This window comes from Carassius auratus, chromosome 10, assembly GCF_003368295.1.
Source record: "Carassius auratus strain Wakin chromosome 10, ASM336829v1, whole genome shotgun sequence".
Lineage (NCBI taxonomy): Eukaryota > Metazoa > Chordata > Actinopteri > Cypriniformes > Cyprinidae > Carassius > Carassius auratus.
The window spans coordinates 15,771,711-15,788,948 of NC_039252.1; the positions used below are offsets into that span (position 1 = coordinate 15,771,711).

The 17,238-nt window shown below is 36.4% G+C and overlaps 1 protein-coding gene across 2 annotated transcripts; it reads right to left on the bottom strand.

The window, feature by feature from the left end:
- Window positions 1-90: 90 nt before the first annotated feature.
- On the bottom strand, window positions 91-17,238 carry LOC113110047 (protein EURL homolog). Of its 2 annotated transcripts, none has more exons than XM_026274046.1 (5): window positions 17,079-17,238; window positions 15,077-15,210; window positions 4,051-4,554; window positions 3,249-3,311; window positions 91-1,932 (listed from the first exon to the last, which is right to left on the bottom strand). In XM_026274046.1, exons 2-5 carry the CDS (start codon window positions 15,201-15,203, stop codon window positions 1,766-1,768), a joined length of 861 nt encoding a protein of 286 aa, XP_026129831.1. In that variant the 5' UTR covers window positions 15,204-15,210; window positions 17,079-17,238; the 3' UTR covers window positions 91-1,765. The 2 variants fall into 2 exon arrangements, with proteins under 2 accessions (XP_026129831.1, XP_026129832.1); XM_026274047.1 differs by lacking the exon at window positions 17,079-17,238 and adding an exon at window positions 15,650-15,781.

Consider the following 17,238-nt stretch of genomic DNA (forward strand, 5'->3'; position numbering starts at 1 on the left):
TAAGATTAGATAATCACTTCAAAACGTTTTTTTTTACAATCTGATAAGCTACTGGTGAACCAGAAAATGAAAAGAATCATACAGAGTTTTAGGAAAAATACTTTTATTAAATCATTCCCTAAAAAGAAAAATGTGCACATCACTCCAAACAAAAGCATTCAGAAATCTTCTAAACTGATGGGAAGATCCACTAACAAACAGTATTGCATAAACCACTTGAATGTCACAACACAATTAAAAAATTAAAAAGGAAAATAATAAGACAAGCAATGAATAAACATAAGAGAAAATGAATAAGACATCAATGACACCAGCATAATCAAGTTAACATTTGAACACACGGTCTACATCTACAACCACAGTCAAAACAAACATGAAACTCATCCAACTCATTCAGTATTTCCACAGCAAACAAACATTTGGGAAGTGTGCTTCATTATTTCAGTAACTCCAACCTTCTGTATGTCAAATCACAGAATGAACCATAAACGAAAGATTCAAACGTTTCACAAGAAAGCAAACAAAACGTCAGACACATATTGCTTCTTTTCCAGAATTTAACCATTATTACTAGTCTGCTGACTTGATCTTTCAGAGCATTACAAATGACAAAATACACTCATATAAAATAAAACACTCTTAGAAACCCCAGAGGGGTCAGTCGAATAAGTATCTCTTATAAAGAGAACAGAATTGAGAAGTCCTAGCTGATTTCTTAAAATTTTCTTTTTTTAAAGATTCTTCTAGAGAAATTACACTTAACCATGCAGACATCAGGGCAGCAGGTGGACGGGATTCTCTGAATGTCCACCAGATGGCAACACAGTCTGATCTCAAATCAAAGGCAGCTGGGTAAAACTCACTTCGCCCTGACTATTCTTTCAATTTATGCATTGACCCGAAATACAAGAAACCTGTAACAGCACAAGGAAAAAAGCCTCTGCACACTACAGAAGAGAAAACCACACATTAAAAAAAGCTCATTCAATTTTAAATATTTGTAACACGCAAATAATTGTCCTAACAAAATAAATACTGAATCGTTACCATGAGGTAACAAAGGCTTTGGTTGAGCATTCTTATATCTCCAACATTAATCCCAGCACCGAGTTAAGCCTAAATCAAAGTTAGGCCTGTGCTTAACATTTGTGAAAGACCAATCTATACCATCTAAAAACTTTCACATCCGTTCTTAATCATAACCTGTGAAACATTGTGATGGGGAAGAAGCACCTATGAAATGTCAGAACAGTTTTAAGAGTGCAACAACAAAAGAAATGTAAACTTTCACTAAAGCGCTTATGCTGAACTTCAGCACAACAGGAGAAATGTGGCTGCTTGGAGTAATGGAACAGCTATCATCATGAACAAGTTCCACTGCAATGAGCAGAGGGAGGGGAAACTGTTAACTAAGCAACAGTTACCACAGCAACACCACAGCCAATCAGCAAGCCTGAACGTGCAGGAGGAACAGCGCCAGACTCACCCAGAGTAAACAGTGATATGAAGATAAAAACTAACATGTATGAATGGAACCACGAGTGTTCGTATGGTTTCATAAACACCTCATTCTGCATTGAAACACTTTCAGACACTTTTGCTTTCAAAGTCCAGTTTTTGCTGAAAATTCGGACGCCACTTTTTAGAGCGAGGCAACTTTAAACCTCATTAGCACAGTGTTGTGCATTTCCGGTCCACTTAAGCGTCCATGAGAGTCTGCTTGAAGCTGAAGAAGATTTCTTTCTGGTCTTTCCCAAACAAGCGCTCATTCCACTGGGTTGTTGCTAGCTTTGACCCCCGCTCGGCCGATCTGGAGCCACGGCAGCTTGGCACAGTTTTTAAAGAGTTGCTCGATGGCTATGTGCCGAACATGAAGCTCTGAAGAAAGAGAGTCCTTCTCCTGCACAGCTACAGACAGCTCCTCAAACACATCTGAGGGACAAATACAGAGTCTGTGTGTTAGTATACAAGAATAATGATAACCTACATAAGAGAGGCACAACATAAGTATGGCCAAAGAGTAGATCTGTTGATTTCCCTATATCTTACATTTTGATAATGTACATGCACGTTCATGCATCATAAACGTAAACATTTGGTTTTCTGTGCCATTTGGCTGCAAAAAGTCTTTTTAAACTGGATGATATGGATGTAGGTTTTATTGACGTTTCAAGACTTGTTGGCATCAGTAAGATTGGGATGAAAATTACACACCAATCTTTTTTTTTTTTTTTTACCATGTAGACCCTTTTATTCCAGAAAAAGTTAATGAATATATGGATTATCTTGTATAAAATTACTGAAAATGAGCTTTGTGAAGAAAATGTTAAATAACCAAAAAAAAAAGAAAAAAAATTATTTAATTAATTTATATTAAATTAGATAACTTAAAACTAAAATAAGAAAATTATATAAATGAAAATGTAACATACACTGAAATACAAGTTGTAAAATGTTGTAAAAAAACAAACAAAAAGACAAATATACAAATGATCAAATACTGTAAATAAGGACGTTTATAAGTAAATAATAAAATGTATCCATAAAACGCAAATACAAATAAATATTTCAAACTGAAATTAAACTAAATGTTAAAATTAGTCAATTTCATTCGTTCATGGTTTGAAGGCCCAAATAAAATGTTGGCAGGGTAAGTGCAAACTGGGCCAGCAGAAAGCTTTTCTGTAGCTTTAATGAGATTAAGAATCATTTTTGGTCACTATATTCCAAATTTGTCAAAGGAAATAGGGTACATCACAAAACACACATACACACACGCACACGTTTTTTTTTTTCGTGAAATAGGCGTAATGGTTTTTATACTGTACAAACTGTATATTCTATCGCCATTTACCAACCCTACCCCTAACCCTAACACTCACAGGAAACTTTGTGCAGTTTTACTCTCTCAAAAAAAAAACCTCATTCTGTATGATTTAGAAGCGTTTTGAAAAATGGGGACATGGGTTATGCCATCATTAGTCACCCTCTCCTTGTAATACCTGTGTCATACCCATGTCATTATACAGAGTTGTGTCCTGATATGTCACAAAAACAAGAGCGCGCGCACACACACACACACACACACAAACACACACACACGCAAGTTTCATTCATTATCAATATCGAGTGACTTTTCGCTCCAGAATGTGTTTGGGCTCGAAGGAATAGTTCACCTAAAACAGAAAACGGTCATATTTTCTTATTTTTGGGTGAAATATCCTTTTAAGTTTAAAGAAGAGACTCACTTTGTATCTGTAGCAGTAGCTGCTCGTTCAGCTGCCGAAGCTCCTCCACACTCATCCTCACCACTGAAAGAGAAAGACTGTCATAAAGTGGCTATGAAAATCATTCTCTCGCTAGCCTTTCCAATAAAGTGAAAACTGACAAACGTATCTCCTTTCACAGCTGAAAGCAGATGCCTTCATAACGGTCCTTGAGATGCATTATTCTCAGAACGGCACATGGCGTGACCCTGATGACATATCGGTTTCTAACAGAAGCCATTTCACTGGGTGAGACAAGGACACAGACACTGAAGAACGAGGAGAGAAATCAAAGTCTGGATTGACCTCACCCTTTTATTGGTGCTTTGTGGACTATATTGACGGGAAAGATACAGAGATGCAGAGCACCAGATAAAACTCTAATGGTGAGGATATCGATTTCCGTTCTTCACTTTGTCTAAGGTGCTACTGTGAGATTTCAACAGAGCCCAAAACCATTCAAAATGTGGCTTCATTTATAATCCCAACAAAATCTTCAGTGTCACATCGATCCATCAGAAATCAATCTAATATACTATTTAGTGCTCAAGAAACATTATTAATATCATTAATCTTAAAAACAGTTGTGTCGCTTTGTATTTTTGAAGAAACACTGATTTTCAAGATTCTATGAAGAAAGCTGAAATAAAAATCTTTTGTAACAGTGTCGTTACTGTCACTTTTAATCATTTTAATGATTAAAACATTAAATTTCTTTAAAGAAAAAAAACCCAACACACTGACCCTATATTTTTGAGTGCTAATGTATATGATGAATACTCACGCTCTTCTCGACTGTGTCTTCTCTGTCTGGCTGTGTCTCTCTGCTCTCGGTTCGGTTCTCGTGGGTGGTGTCTCTCTCCAGCCCACAGTGCCTGGCGTGATCCCTGCAGCAGGCCGAGACCGAGCTCCTCAGCAGAGTGACAGTCCAGCATGGTTTTCCCATACTCTGACTCCACCATCATCGCCTCTTCCGCCCACCGTGGGGCGTAACGGGGAACCTGGGCATCGGACTGGGGCACGAGTTTCCTGCCGCCCTGCTGAGTGTGACACAGAATCTGTTTGGCCCCCCAGCGCCCGGGTGTCTCAGCAGTTATGGAGTCTTTGTTCTGGGCATACTGTATCATGCGGTTGATTCGCTGGCTCAGAGCCCGCTTCACGCCCTCGTACGCGCTGTGGGAGGACTTGGCGTGGGAGAGCTTTTGGTTGGCGATGAGATGGTACTTTTCGAAGCAGTCTCTATGTCCACGTAAAGATTTGGAGTGCAGCAGGGTGGCACTGGATACACCTGGTATAAAACACAAAGGAGGATATTTGTAATTCACTGTTATGAGCACAACATAGTAAAAATGCCATCAAATGCAATAAAAGGTCAAAGGTCAAGATGCAAGTGGTATAACATATGACTACAGAGACCATGAAGAGTGAAATGGTTTGTATGATTAAAAATGTGATTATTTGTGTGTGAAGGCATGTGTTATTAATGGCTCCGTACAACCACAATTAAAAAAAATGTGCCTTTACAATATACATTTTACATGCAATAAATGTATAAAATGTACTTTTAAATGCTAAAATTATCAAAAATGGTAGTATATGACATGATTGACCCATCTTAACCCTTACAAATGTATTCAGCGTTCCATTCTTAATTAGTCCTTCAACCCCTGACAACACTGAGAAACTAAACTCTGACAAGCTTTGAACAGCTGCAACTATAAAATCCCTCCATCTCTGAGCGACTCGGCACATGAAAACATCACTTCCTGTTTTGGGTCCTTGTCGAGCAGATTAAAAACATCTCTGCCTGGAACTCAAACTAGGCCAAGAACAAATAAAACGCGCAGGCACAGAACGAGGGCTGCTGGGTGCCTTTGTGTGTTGGTTTTGCATTAGGATGTGCCATTTATATCGGAGCTCAGATTTGTTCAAACATGTTTTGAGTTCTAATCATGCCACACAGCAGCAAGGATCAGAGAGAGAGAGAGAGAGAGAGAGAGACAGAGAGAGAGAAAACTGAAAATTCTGCTATTATTTATGGCATTATTTATTTCTCCTGTTGTTCCAAATTTTACTTTCTTCAATGGGACACAAATCAGAATTCGGCATTAAGGACTGTCCTTAAAGTCCTATTAATTTAATTTGCATCTTTATTTTAGTTTTTACTTGTACTATTGCTTGTAATTTGTTTACTTTTTTGTACATACACTGCCATTAAATGATTTTTTGTTTTTTTTTTACATTTCTTATGCTCATCAAGGTTGCATTAATTAAAAAAAAAAAAAAAAAAAAAAAACTAAACTAAAATTGTGAAATATTATTGCAATTTAAAATAAGTTTCCTATTTTTATATATTTTAAAATATAAATTATTTTTGTGATGCAAAGATAAATTTATCAGCCTTTACTGCAGTCTTCAGAGAAACATGATTCTGCAGAAACCATTCTAATATATTGATTTATTATCAATTCAGCTGTCGATAATGATTAATTGCATTCAAAATAAGTTTGTCTACATAGTATGTGTGTGTACTGTGTAATATGTATATACAAGAAAATTTGAACTTTTATATATTTACAATATAAATATCAATATACAAATATTTTCAAAATATATACTATTTTGAACTATATATATACTATGTATCTATATACTATATATCTATTATGTAAATAAAAACCTTTATTTTGGATGCGATTAATCATTTGACAACACTATCAATGATGGAATCCGTTGTGCTGGTTTTTTTGGAACCTGTGATACTTTTTTCAGGATTATTGGATGAACAGAAAGTCAAAAAGAACATCCATTTATTCAAAATATAAGTCTTTACTATCACTTTCTATCAATTTAACAAATGCTTGCTGAAAAAAATTCAAATTAAAAAAAGAAAGTCAAATTACTGACCCCAAATTTTTGAACGGTATTCAGCAATAATGTCCAATTCATGAACAAATGATTCTGATGAGTCTGATCTATTCAGTGAATCATTTAATTTAATCTTTTAAAAAAGCCAAATTGAATTTAATGAATCACTTCATTCAGTACAAAGCCACTCTGAATGATCTGTTCACAAATCACACTGATATGGTTCCAGAGTTCACCTCACTGACTTGATTCAGTCCAGAAAGTCAATAAAAATAAATAAACAACATTTTCAAAAATGTTTGTGTCCATACAATGGAAGTCAATGAGGTTAAGTGTAGTTTTGGAGTTACTGACTTTTATTGTATAGTGTTTACCTGTCATGTGTTCCAAAGAAAGTCACTGAAGTTTGGAATGACATGAGGGTGAGAAAATGAACTTTCCCTTTAAGAACACACCATATGAAGCAGCATTGAACAGCGGAATAGTCATCACTGGCGGCTTCAATTTCTTTCAAACAGATTCAAGGTTATTGTAAACTGAGAAGCCCTTACCACATATTACATAGTTTATTTCCAGTAACCTCTGCATGCAATGTACCACTAAACTCAACTTTGGGTCTCTGCTTAGGCTTGACTCACAGTGCTTTTCTTAACCAAAGCAGCTCACAGCTGAGAGAAGGCAAAAGCCAAATTCATTCACCTGTCACGATAAACCAATTTCCTGCACTTCACAGCAAAGTCTGAATAACAGGAAAGAGCACTGTAGAGTGCGATTATAAATAGAGGTACTGAAGGTTAGAACAGCACATACACACAAATCTGTGTCTGACAGTGAATGTGTGCACAAGGAGCTCGGGAGCATTTTAACTACCGGTACACTTTTCTCAATGCAATGTCTCCGAGGATTACCATTAGCCAATAAAACCAAGAAATCAAATCACTACTGTGGGATACAATGAGCCAAGCAAACGCAAAATCGGGGAAAATTCTTCTTCATGGGCGGTGGGGGAATTAGGGGGTGTGCCAGAGCATGAATCCGTATTCAGAAAGGCATGGAAAACAACGATTGCTAACGGTTGCCTGTTACATTGCCACATAAACAGAGTAAGGAAAGATGATTTGATTATGATGCGAATGATTTACAGATCCTGAGCACCACTGACAAACATCAGCCGCTCCATAAACAGAATACATGCGATTGCGAATGCTGAAAGTAAACGTGAATCTAGCAAGCGATTGTGCATTCAAAAGCCAGTTTCAATGCCAGACATAATAGCGGCTCCTTGTTGATGCCCGCAATTTTATATAAAGTATAATTATCCAATGAGAAAACTGCGAGAGAAAGGATCTAAATTTATATTGTCCTGCCGTCTCATATTTATGCCCTTAAAGGTTTCCGTAGTACACGTCATTTTCTTTCTGAACACGATATTGGGATGCGGCAGATTGCAGGGGTATGGAGGGATGTATCACGATGCCAACAAGAAATTTCATATTAAATTAAATAAAATGTATAATTTATATATATATATATATATATATATATATATATATATATATATATATATATATATATATATATAATATATATATATATATATATATATATATATAAATTATTTTGTTTAGGTTAGATAATTTGAGAAAAATATAATTGTAATAATAATAATAATGTATAGTATAAACTATCATAAACACTTTTGCTAGGGGAAGCAAAATTGTGATATTCGCCTCAAAAAAAAAAAAAAAAAAATCTGTGTGACCTTGCAAATAACTAATTTCCATATCTAGTTGATGTCTGAAAGCAGACAGAGGAAGAACTGCTCTGAATCAAACCATGTAGTGATGAAATAATGGTGCTTGTGTAACAATCTGGCCTCAACAAGTGGCTCTCGGTACGAATGACAAGAACGGAGACTGAGACAAGAGACAAGAAAAGAAGCCTTGTAATCCGTGTAACTACTACTGTGGTGAAAACAGCACCACAGAGATTAGCCGATGTGCCATGAGCGAAAGTGGAGGTAGCTGTCATGGAAACGGTAATCTTATCAAGTGCAATCTATGTCATTTGCCTTTTCATTGCTCCATTAAATCATCATTCTTCTCCGTGTTATTACCCACTTTAGAAAAACAGAAAATTCAATTACGTCATAAACAGCCTTGAAACTAATCGAGAGCATTTTATTGAGATGTACATCATGTACAAATCACCATACACTTTGTTCAGTGTTTAAAAGGATAATAATGTGTTCTCAATTTGATGGTCATTTAATGAGAAACGTTTCAATTCTTCAAATGAAATGATTCAGCCTGTTCTTCCAGTCTCATGCTTCAAACCCATCTGGGCTGCTTCTGCTTTCTGCTTCCTTACATGAAGTAAGGACACTGGATCCTTGACACATTTCAGTGTGTCAGATGGTGTATGCTGGGAATGGGGACGTGTGGTAATAGTAGGACTGCTGTGCCCAAAACAGCACCTCATGGTTAAAACTAGAGCGCAGTCAACAACAGCTGCACTGATTGACATTGTGGCTTCACGTGCACCCACAGCTGAATAAATATAACGGTCCATATATTAACCCACTCCTACAGAAGCAATCAACCACTACTGATCAGACTGGAGTAAATCCTATCCCTTGGATTTGGATTAAAATGCTCTTGCAGGCTCAAGCAGAACCATAAAAGTAGGGCCTCATGATTTCTAGGATGCAAAAAACATGAGGACATAAAGTTCACCTCCAGAGCTGCTCTGAGAGTCACTTCACAAGCATTTCACCATTTCATGATAAAAAAAAAATTCATATCACACACACACAGAAACTCACAGGTCTTCACAACAACCTGTCAAAATAAATGTTCAGTTAAACTTGACGAAATTTTGACAGAATATAGAATACACTAAAAGCACTTTGTTTGCCAAAACATAAACAAATACATTTTCATTTCACTTTAAAATATTATTTTGATTTCCACCATTTTAGATAATTAATTTATAATAAATCATACAACACAGAACTCAAAAAAAAAAAAAAAACGGATGCTAATAAACACTGAATTTTGAAAAAAATGAAATGCATTTCATAGGACTCTACACTTGCAACTTAAAAAAAAATGAAGAATTTTAAATCCATTAAAATGGCATCTAGAAAAATGAAAACAGAAAACAGTGAATTTGGGAAAAACTAATGTATATGGCCCTGCGTACAGGCCTGTCCAAGCATCCAAACCAGAGACAGCTAAAGGCATTACAATGTACAGCATTTACTTTCATTAAAAAAATAAAGAACACAAAGGTTGAGTTCAATAGTGAACTTTACATTGATAAATTATTTTAAGAAAGTAGACCAGCCAGCATGCAAACAAGAGCAGTCCAAAACATCTCCCGTGTGCATATCCTGGAATAAACCTGCTGTGAGGCAATTTACGAATGTAATACAGCATAATACTGAAACCCTACATTACCTATGGGGATGTGTTTTCCCTAATGCTTCCATTTCAAAGGACAGAAATATTGCTGAAAGCATCCGATTACTCTGGAGCATGGAGAAGCATTACTGAAATGGAAAGCTCGCTGGGCAAGGAAGCGCAGTCAGCAAATCTGCTCTCATCTACCATGCAGACTGCATTCACTGATTATAAGAGAGCTTTGCACCATCAGGGTCATAAGGTCACACTAGTGCACTATATTAAATCCATCAGTCAAAATAAACAAATGTGAGCACCAAAAAAATGTAAAATGTAAAAATTTAAAAATAATTTTTTTTAAAGAGGACCTCGAGCACACAAGTACATTCTGATTCAGCACATTGAGGTTCAGCGTTGTATTCGTGCTGCACTCTCATTGTCTGGAATACTCAGTTATCCAACCATTCACTCGGCTGATGTACGCAAGCTCATTCCACTGCTCTTACATAAGAGGATGAGAGAGGGCCTGTGTCTGCTGCGGGGAAACTTAGTCGTGCGTAAGTGTGCTTGGCGAAACAAGGAACCAGCCAGTCATCAAGGTCTTTCAGGGCCAGTGGAAAAGAAGAGTGGGCAGTAGGTTTGCTGCGATAGACGGTGCTGACAGTGTTGCTGGTGTTAAGCTGCAACACTGGTTACATCACTTGCCCACCGCGGCGACGACCCCCACCATCATTTTATAATTTAGTGTTTTGCCATCACAGATCAGATTACAATTATCCAGTGAGTCGAGATGACTGACAAGAAGAGTGAGGTGAGACAAGACGACGGCGGATGATTTAGTTTCTAAATGAAATGCAAAAGCATCTGTTTGGCATTATTTTGGATTTTGAAAAGCCTGTTTAATTTTGCTGTTTATCTTACGTGATTTTGGAAGTTTTAAAAAAAAAATTAGCTTCTTATTTAATTGGTTACACATTGTTTGCGGATTTTTACTTTATTTAACCTTTGTGAAATTTATTTATTTTATTTGACATCAAGGTGTACGCCGTGCCTCCAAGCTTTCTTACTCGTTTTGTTAATAAACGTTCTACGTTTCTTATTTATTTGGTTATTTATTATACGTTTACTTAGGTGTACGAAACTGGAAATAGGCTATTTAAACTTTAGGCAAGTTATTTGTTATTTTCTATTAGGCATAGCATGCCCTATAGCATGGCGTATTTTTATTTGTTTTGTTAACAAAATATGTTTTATATATAGGTTAAAGTGAGTTTGACGTTGTATTTGTTGCATTCAAGCAATTGACACCGAACTGCCACGAATTCAAAAGTGAAAGTAAAATGGCACGGCGCTTTCACAAGCTATTTAAAAGCAAAGGAAAGCAAGGAAAAGAGGGAACACCCCTGCCCCCGCGGTGATACTGGTATTACCAGTGTTGTCATATGTTGATTAACCGGTGGGAAATTTTTGTTCAATGTCACAAACCTAGAGAGCAGAGTCTAACACAATGGAGGAATGGCCTTGAAAACACAAAAACTAAAATAATAAATTCCTAAATCATACAGCTTGTTGAGGAGAGATGATTCATTGCTTGGCTACACAATCTGACATCAGACCTGGAAAGTACAACAAATCCCTTAGACTCTAATTAATGGTTGGAACAGAGATATAATGAGGGACAAGAATATCAGAGACTTGGGATTTTGGGTTTGACTTGCCCAGTATGCAATACCCTAGCAGAACACACTAGCCACTAGAATTGATATTCTATAATACTTCTCTTGCCAGGTCTGCATCTGCCAGAGCCAAAGCTTCCCAAATGTACAAGCCAAAATTTCGACGCTGTAAGAATTTTTGCTGTTTGTTAGTTTTTTTTTGGGAGGAAATTAATACTTTTATTCAGCAAGGACAAATGACAGTAAACCAATATTATACTTAAAATAAATGTTCTCTCTGTTCTTTTGAACTTCCTATTCATCAAACAATTCTGAAATGATAATAGGAAATGTTTAAGTACCTAATCAGCACATCTGAATGATTTCTGTAGGATCACGTGCCACTGAAAACCGGAGTAATGATGCTGAAAACTCAGCTTTGCCATCACTGGAATAAATTACATTTAAACATATTAAAATAGAAAAGAGTTCATTTAAATTGTAAAAGTACATTTGAATCAAATAAATGCAGCCTTTAAAAGAATACTTTGAAAAATATTTCCCACAGACCCCAAGCTTTTGAAAAGTAGTGAATGCACATATCAGACCATGAAAACGTAAAAAATGTATTAGTCTAACCCTTCCAACCAGAACTTTCAACAACTGTGAAATAAAACATAATATAGGCCTAACTCTAAAACTAAATCAGACACGAGGAACACTCCATATCATGCAATAAACCACCTAACTGTCACTATAATTCAAAGCAAGCAACTGACATTCAGAAGTCAAACCCCAATGAAACATTTCCCAAGCTATTCCATCAGCTCCAGACAGCATGCATCAAAGTGTTGTTAAAATAAGTAACTGGCTGAAGCAGTTATTTTTTACATAAGAAAAAATTGCAGCAATACAGGCATCAATTTTCAAAGAACACCAGACCCTTGTATAAGCTCCCAAGAAGAAAACTCAGGGTGTTTTCTGTGTAATGCAGTCTGCCCCATTCTATCCTTTTGAGTGTGCTTTTCTTTTAATATTTCTCTCTGCTTCTTTGAGTGTAGGAGGACATATTTAACCCGGCAAGTGACTTCCTGTGTGTTCTCAACACGCATACACAGACATTACAGCCTCTGTCGTCCTATCTCTCTCTCTCTGTGTGTGTGATTGAAGATACTGTTTTGAGGAAACAGAAAAGCAGAACTGCCTAGCATGGGCGACATATGATTAAAAAAAAATCCTATTCTACAACAACCACAAAACATTAGGACCAAAAGACCTCATATATCATCAGTTCGGCTGTTAAAGAAAACTGGATGTGACAAATGGAACTAGTTTGACTTATGAAGGGTATGCAGGTGTGGGCAAAAGAGCATTCAGGTCTTAACATGCACAGTCAGCTTGTTCTCGTTTACCCACGCCGAGAACATTGGAGTGTATTGTTAGTGGGAAGAGAGTGTATCTCGGTGGCCAACAGCCAATCAGCAGGAGAAGACCTGTGAGCGAGTGCTGCGCGGCCACAGGCTTGTCAATGCACCCTCACGGGCCACAAGTGCTGTTGTGCAACACCCCGGCGATCAGGCCGAGTGCTGTGGTGAATCACTTGTGACATACAGCTGGCTGAGCGACTGTGGGCTGCCTGGCCAGACCTCTCATGCGCTCTTCTGTTAAATATTCAACAGCGGCAACCTTCTATCACAGGCATGAATATTCAGTGTGTCTAATTTGTGAGCGGACTCAGCTCTTCGCCGGAGTCACAGATGCTTTCTTCTCCAGCTCAAGTCCAGACACTTCATAAACTGAGAGTATGCTTGTCACAGATAAATCGATAAAAATGCATTTGCAAAAAAAGAGAGTCTGGCTGAATGATCCCTAATTTCTGAGACCATCCAGACCGTGCTGTTGAAAATTCAGCTTTGCTTTTGAAGGTCAAGGTAGAGGAATGCATAAATAAACAGAATCAATAGAGGAAGTGAGGTACAGAAAAAATAATGTTTGTTTTTCTAGTGTCATGTGACATCCTTGGAAGACAATGCTAGTACACTAAACTGTGCTACACAATTCATCAAGGCTTCCAGCAGACAGAATCTGACATTACAAATGCAGAGGTTTACATATATAGTTTCCCAGTATTTAACAGAATCCACCAGTCGCGCTTTGATAACCTGACCTAGATTGGCCATTGACCCGACACAACCACAGAATGAACACACAGGCCTTTACTGGCAGGACGTAACACAATCAATGCTAGACATTAAATCCACATATACAGATGCACTGATATTAAAATTCGGGCCAATACCTAGGACTAATAAGCGTCATATTTTCTAAAAAGAATTTAAATGAATTTGTTTAAATTCAAAAAGGGAATTTAGGAATCATGACATGCATAGTATGAAAAAATGGATAATCAATACTTTGATGCTAATAATTACATATAATAACAATGTTATTATAAATTATTCTAAGGGGTCCCTAAAGAATCATGGTAATGAGGGACAAAAAACATGAGAAGAGGAAAAATTAATAATAGGTGGATGGAGAGAATATATTTCAAAGCTTTTGTGTTCCTGTGGCTTAGTGGTAGAGCATTGCGTTAGCAGCGCAAAATGTTGTGGGTTCAATTCCCAGGGAACACACATACTGGTTAAAAAAAAAAAAAGTTAAATGCACTGTAAGTCGCTTTGGATAAAAGCGTCTGATAAATGCATAGTTATAGTAGTAGTATAAATGTTTTGTGAGTGAATGCAAAATTTCTCAGGGAAATGGAAAAGGTTTTGCGAATGAAAACGAAAGCATTGACATATAACTTTCCTCTCATGTTATATTTTTTTTCCATCACCATATCCCTTTAAGCATTCCACCTGGGAAACTTTATCCGTCGTTATTTCCAGAGTCGTTATTTTTCTTTTCTTCAAGTACAAAAAGTATTTTTGTCGCTTCATAATGTTACGGTTAAACCACTGAGGGCAGGAGTATTCTGACAATGTCTTTCATACTTTTCTGGACCTTGACAGTTAATTTACTTGGCAGTCTATAGGACAGTCACAAGCCTCCCGGTTTTCATTCAAAATATCTTAAATTGTGTTCTGAAGAGGAACAAAGCTTTCAAGGGTTTGGAGCGACATGGGGGTAAGAGATTAATGACAAAATTTTCATTTTGGGGTGGAGTAACCCTTTAAGTTGCACAATTATAAAGCCAATACTAACCTATATTGGGGGGGGAGGGACAATATACTACCTATATAGTACCTAATATATATATATATATATATATATATATATATATATATATATATATATATATATATATATATATGAACAAAATTAGATTTTACGTTCTAATTAACCTCAGAATCCCCATTTGTTTAGCCATTCCTTCCAAACTCTGAAACCTGAAAAACACGTAACTGAAACTAATGCCACAAAAAAAAAAAAAAAAAAAAAAAAAGGCATGCGATTCCAGAGAAATTTCTTTACGCCCTAGATGCCTACTTTCTGCCATGACGATATAAAACCATTTGAAATATTAAGTGCTTTTTTGGGGAAGGTTCAGTGCAAAAAATAATAATAATAATAATAATTTGACAGAGAACAAAAGAGCAGATCCAGTGAGGCCCCTCAGGAAACTTTAGTCTACCCTTAATAAGCTGAATGTTAATTAGATGCCAAAGTGGCACTTCAAAAGCTCCACTTAATTTTTTCAGCATCACATGAAGCGGAGGAACAGAGTGCTTGCTAATAAATGAATGAGGGGGATACGGATGAGAGGATGGAGAAAGAGGTTTTACTCATTTATTATTAGCATAATCTGACCCAGAACTGGCAAGCTGAGGACATTCAAATGCTTTTACCTGATAAAAAAAATAATAATACAAATTCTTACCCTCTATGCTCAGTTCAAAGCACACATGGCAGAAGGAAAGCGTTCCTGTGTCCGTCTCTAGTTTACAGATGCTGCAGATGTTGTCATCGTTCAAGTCTATGTTCACAAAGTGCTCCTCTTCCTCCATGCTGTTTCTGCAAAGCAAACAGAACAAAGAGTCACTCAATAAATTTTAATCTCACTGAAGCTTCTCTTGATATTGATACATATGCGATGGACAATCAATGGCTACCAACCAGACCCCTTAATCATGTTTTAATCACGACATTTTCACTTCTGTATAAATGTGTGATTCAAAATTAAGTTCCCAGGAAAGATTAACACATAAGCAAGAATGCAGAGAAGGTTTTTGCCCCATATAAACAACGCAACATCAAGATAAGGAGAAAAAACTGATACAATCAGATTAACAAGACAGATGAGAAAAGATTGAGAACATGACGTGTGTTAGAAGCCACTGTACTTCTGCAATTTGTTATTGCCTGTTTTACTACAGTCTCTTTCTTGGGACCCACTTGGATGCATATGAAGCCAAAGGACTCTAGGTGTCCAGTGTTTACACAACTAAATTACCTTTGCTCAAGTCTTACATAACGCCCCCTTCCAGAATGTCACAGCCTGTTGTGTGGCCAATTCAGTTTACAATCGGGAGATAGTCAAAAGTCTTTCCATCACAGCCAAACCACGATCTTCTACTGCATAAAATTATCTCATACTGTAAACAAATAAAAAAATCTGACTAATATTTACAAATTTTCAAAATCTGAATAATGAAATATAAAATTACAATTGCATAATTGCAATAAATGTCAGAGTTGTGAGATAAAGCCACAACTGGCTGTTTTATTTATTGATTTTGTTTTATTATTCAGTAGCAGATGTGGCCATCAATAGTATGGTTATACATTTTAGTAATATTTATTCAATTAAGTGCTTCAGAGCAAAAAAAAAAACACACACACACACACACACACACACAATTAAGTTCACATCAGACACTTCAACAACTTTTAAGATTTAATCACCTTATATGAGTTTTCCCAAGCCCTTAAAATTCCCTTGTATTTTTCCATTCTTTGGGACCCCTCTTATAAACAAATGTGAACAATATGCCAGTTTTTTTTAACAAAACAAGCAAAAAATAAAAAATAAAATACTGTTTCCTTGATATCAAATACTTCTTTATAGTTCTGTTTATACCACAGACAGATGAAACAGAACAGTTTGAAACTGTGTCAAGCGTGGGCTCATGTTGAACTCCATCTGATTATGAAAGTCTTTAAACTGAATAACAACCTAAAAACAAGACTGTGTGGTTCTGTCTCAAAACTTAGTGTGCTGCATAGTCAGCTAAAAGTACTGCAGGTGAAAATGATGACGAAAAATGTTGTCGTCTAGTTAGACACAGCCAGTGTGATTATTTTCTACAGTAACTGGTTCAAGTTGTCCTAAAAATACAGAATATTTTTGAATATTTGTATTCATATCATTTGTTATTTGCTGCAAGTAAAATGTTAACTTACACATCACTTAAACTAAAAACCAACATATTAGTTGGATCAACCAAATTTTTGTGTAGATGTAACATTTTAACAATCAACAAAAAGCTACCAACATATTTTAGAAAGCTTTCATACCAGCTTAAAGTATAAAAGTTAACTTTATTTGGTATAAAAGAGAATCATAATCAGATTACAGTGGACAGAAGTTAACCCAAGAACAACAAAGCTTGAGGATTTTCAATACTTAAACACAAACACATTTTGATATAACGTTAGCTGTTGACAGAAATCCTCATTAAAACAATATTAGATTACAAAATACTTGTTTTCAAGATATTTCGTGTTGAAATATAACGACACCGTCAGCCGAAAGAACAGCGTAGCTTAGACCCGTTATCTAGCTGTGTAACGTTACCTATTTCTCACATTAAAAAAATCCTCAAAACGTCACCTTCTCGAAAAAACAGACGACACCTTCAGACGTTATCGACGTTTATTACCTTATTCTTTACGTTGTCAGAAGAAGTGTCGACACAATCCAGAGAGAAACACAGGAAAATTGGCTGACCTTAGAGGTAAGCCACGCTAGTAGAGCGGCGAGTGATGTTATTGAAGCGGACTGCAAGCAGCTACAAGTACAGTAACGACAAAGAACACGCT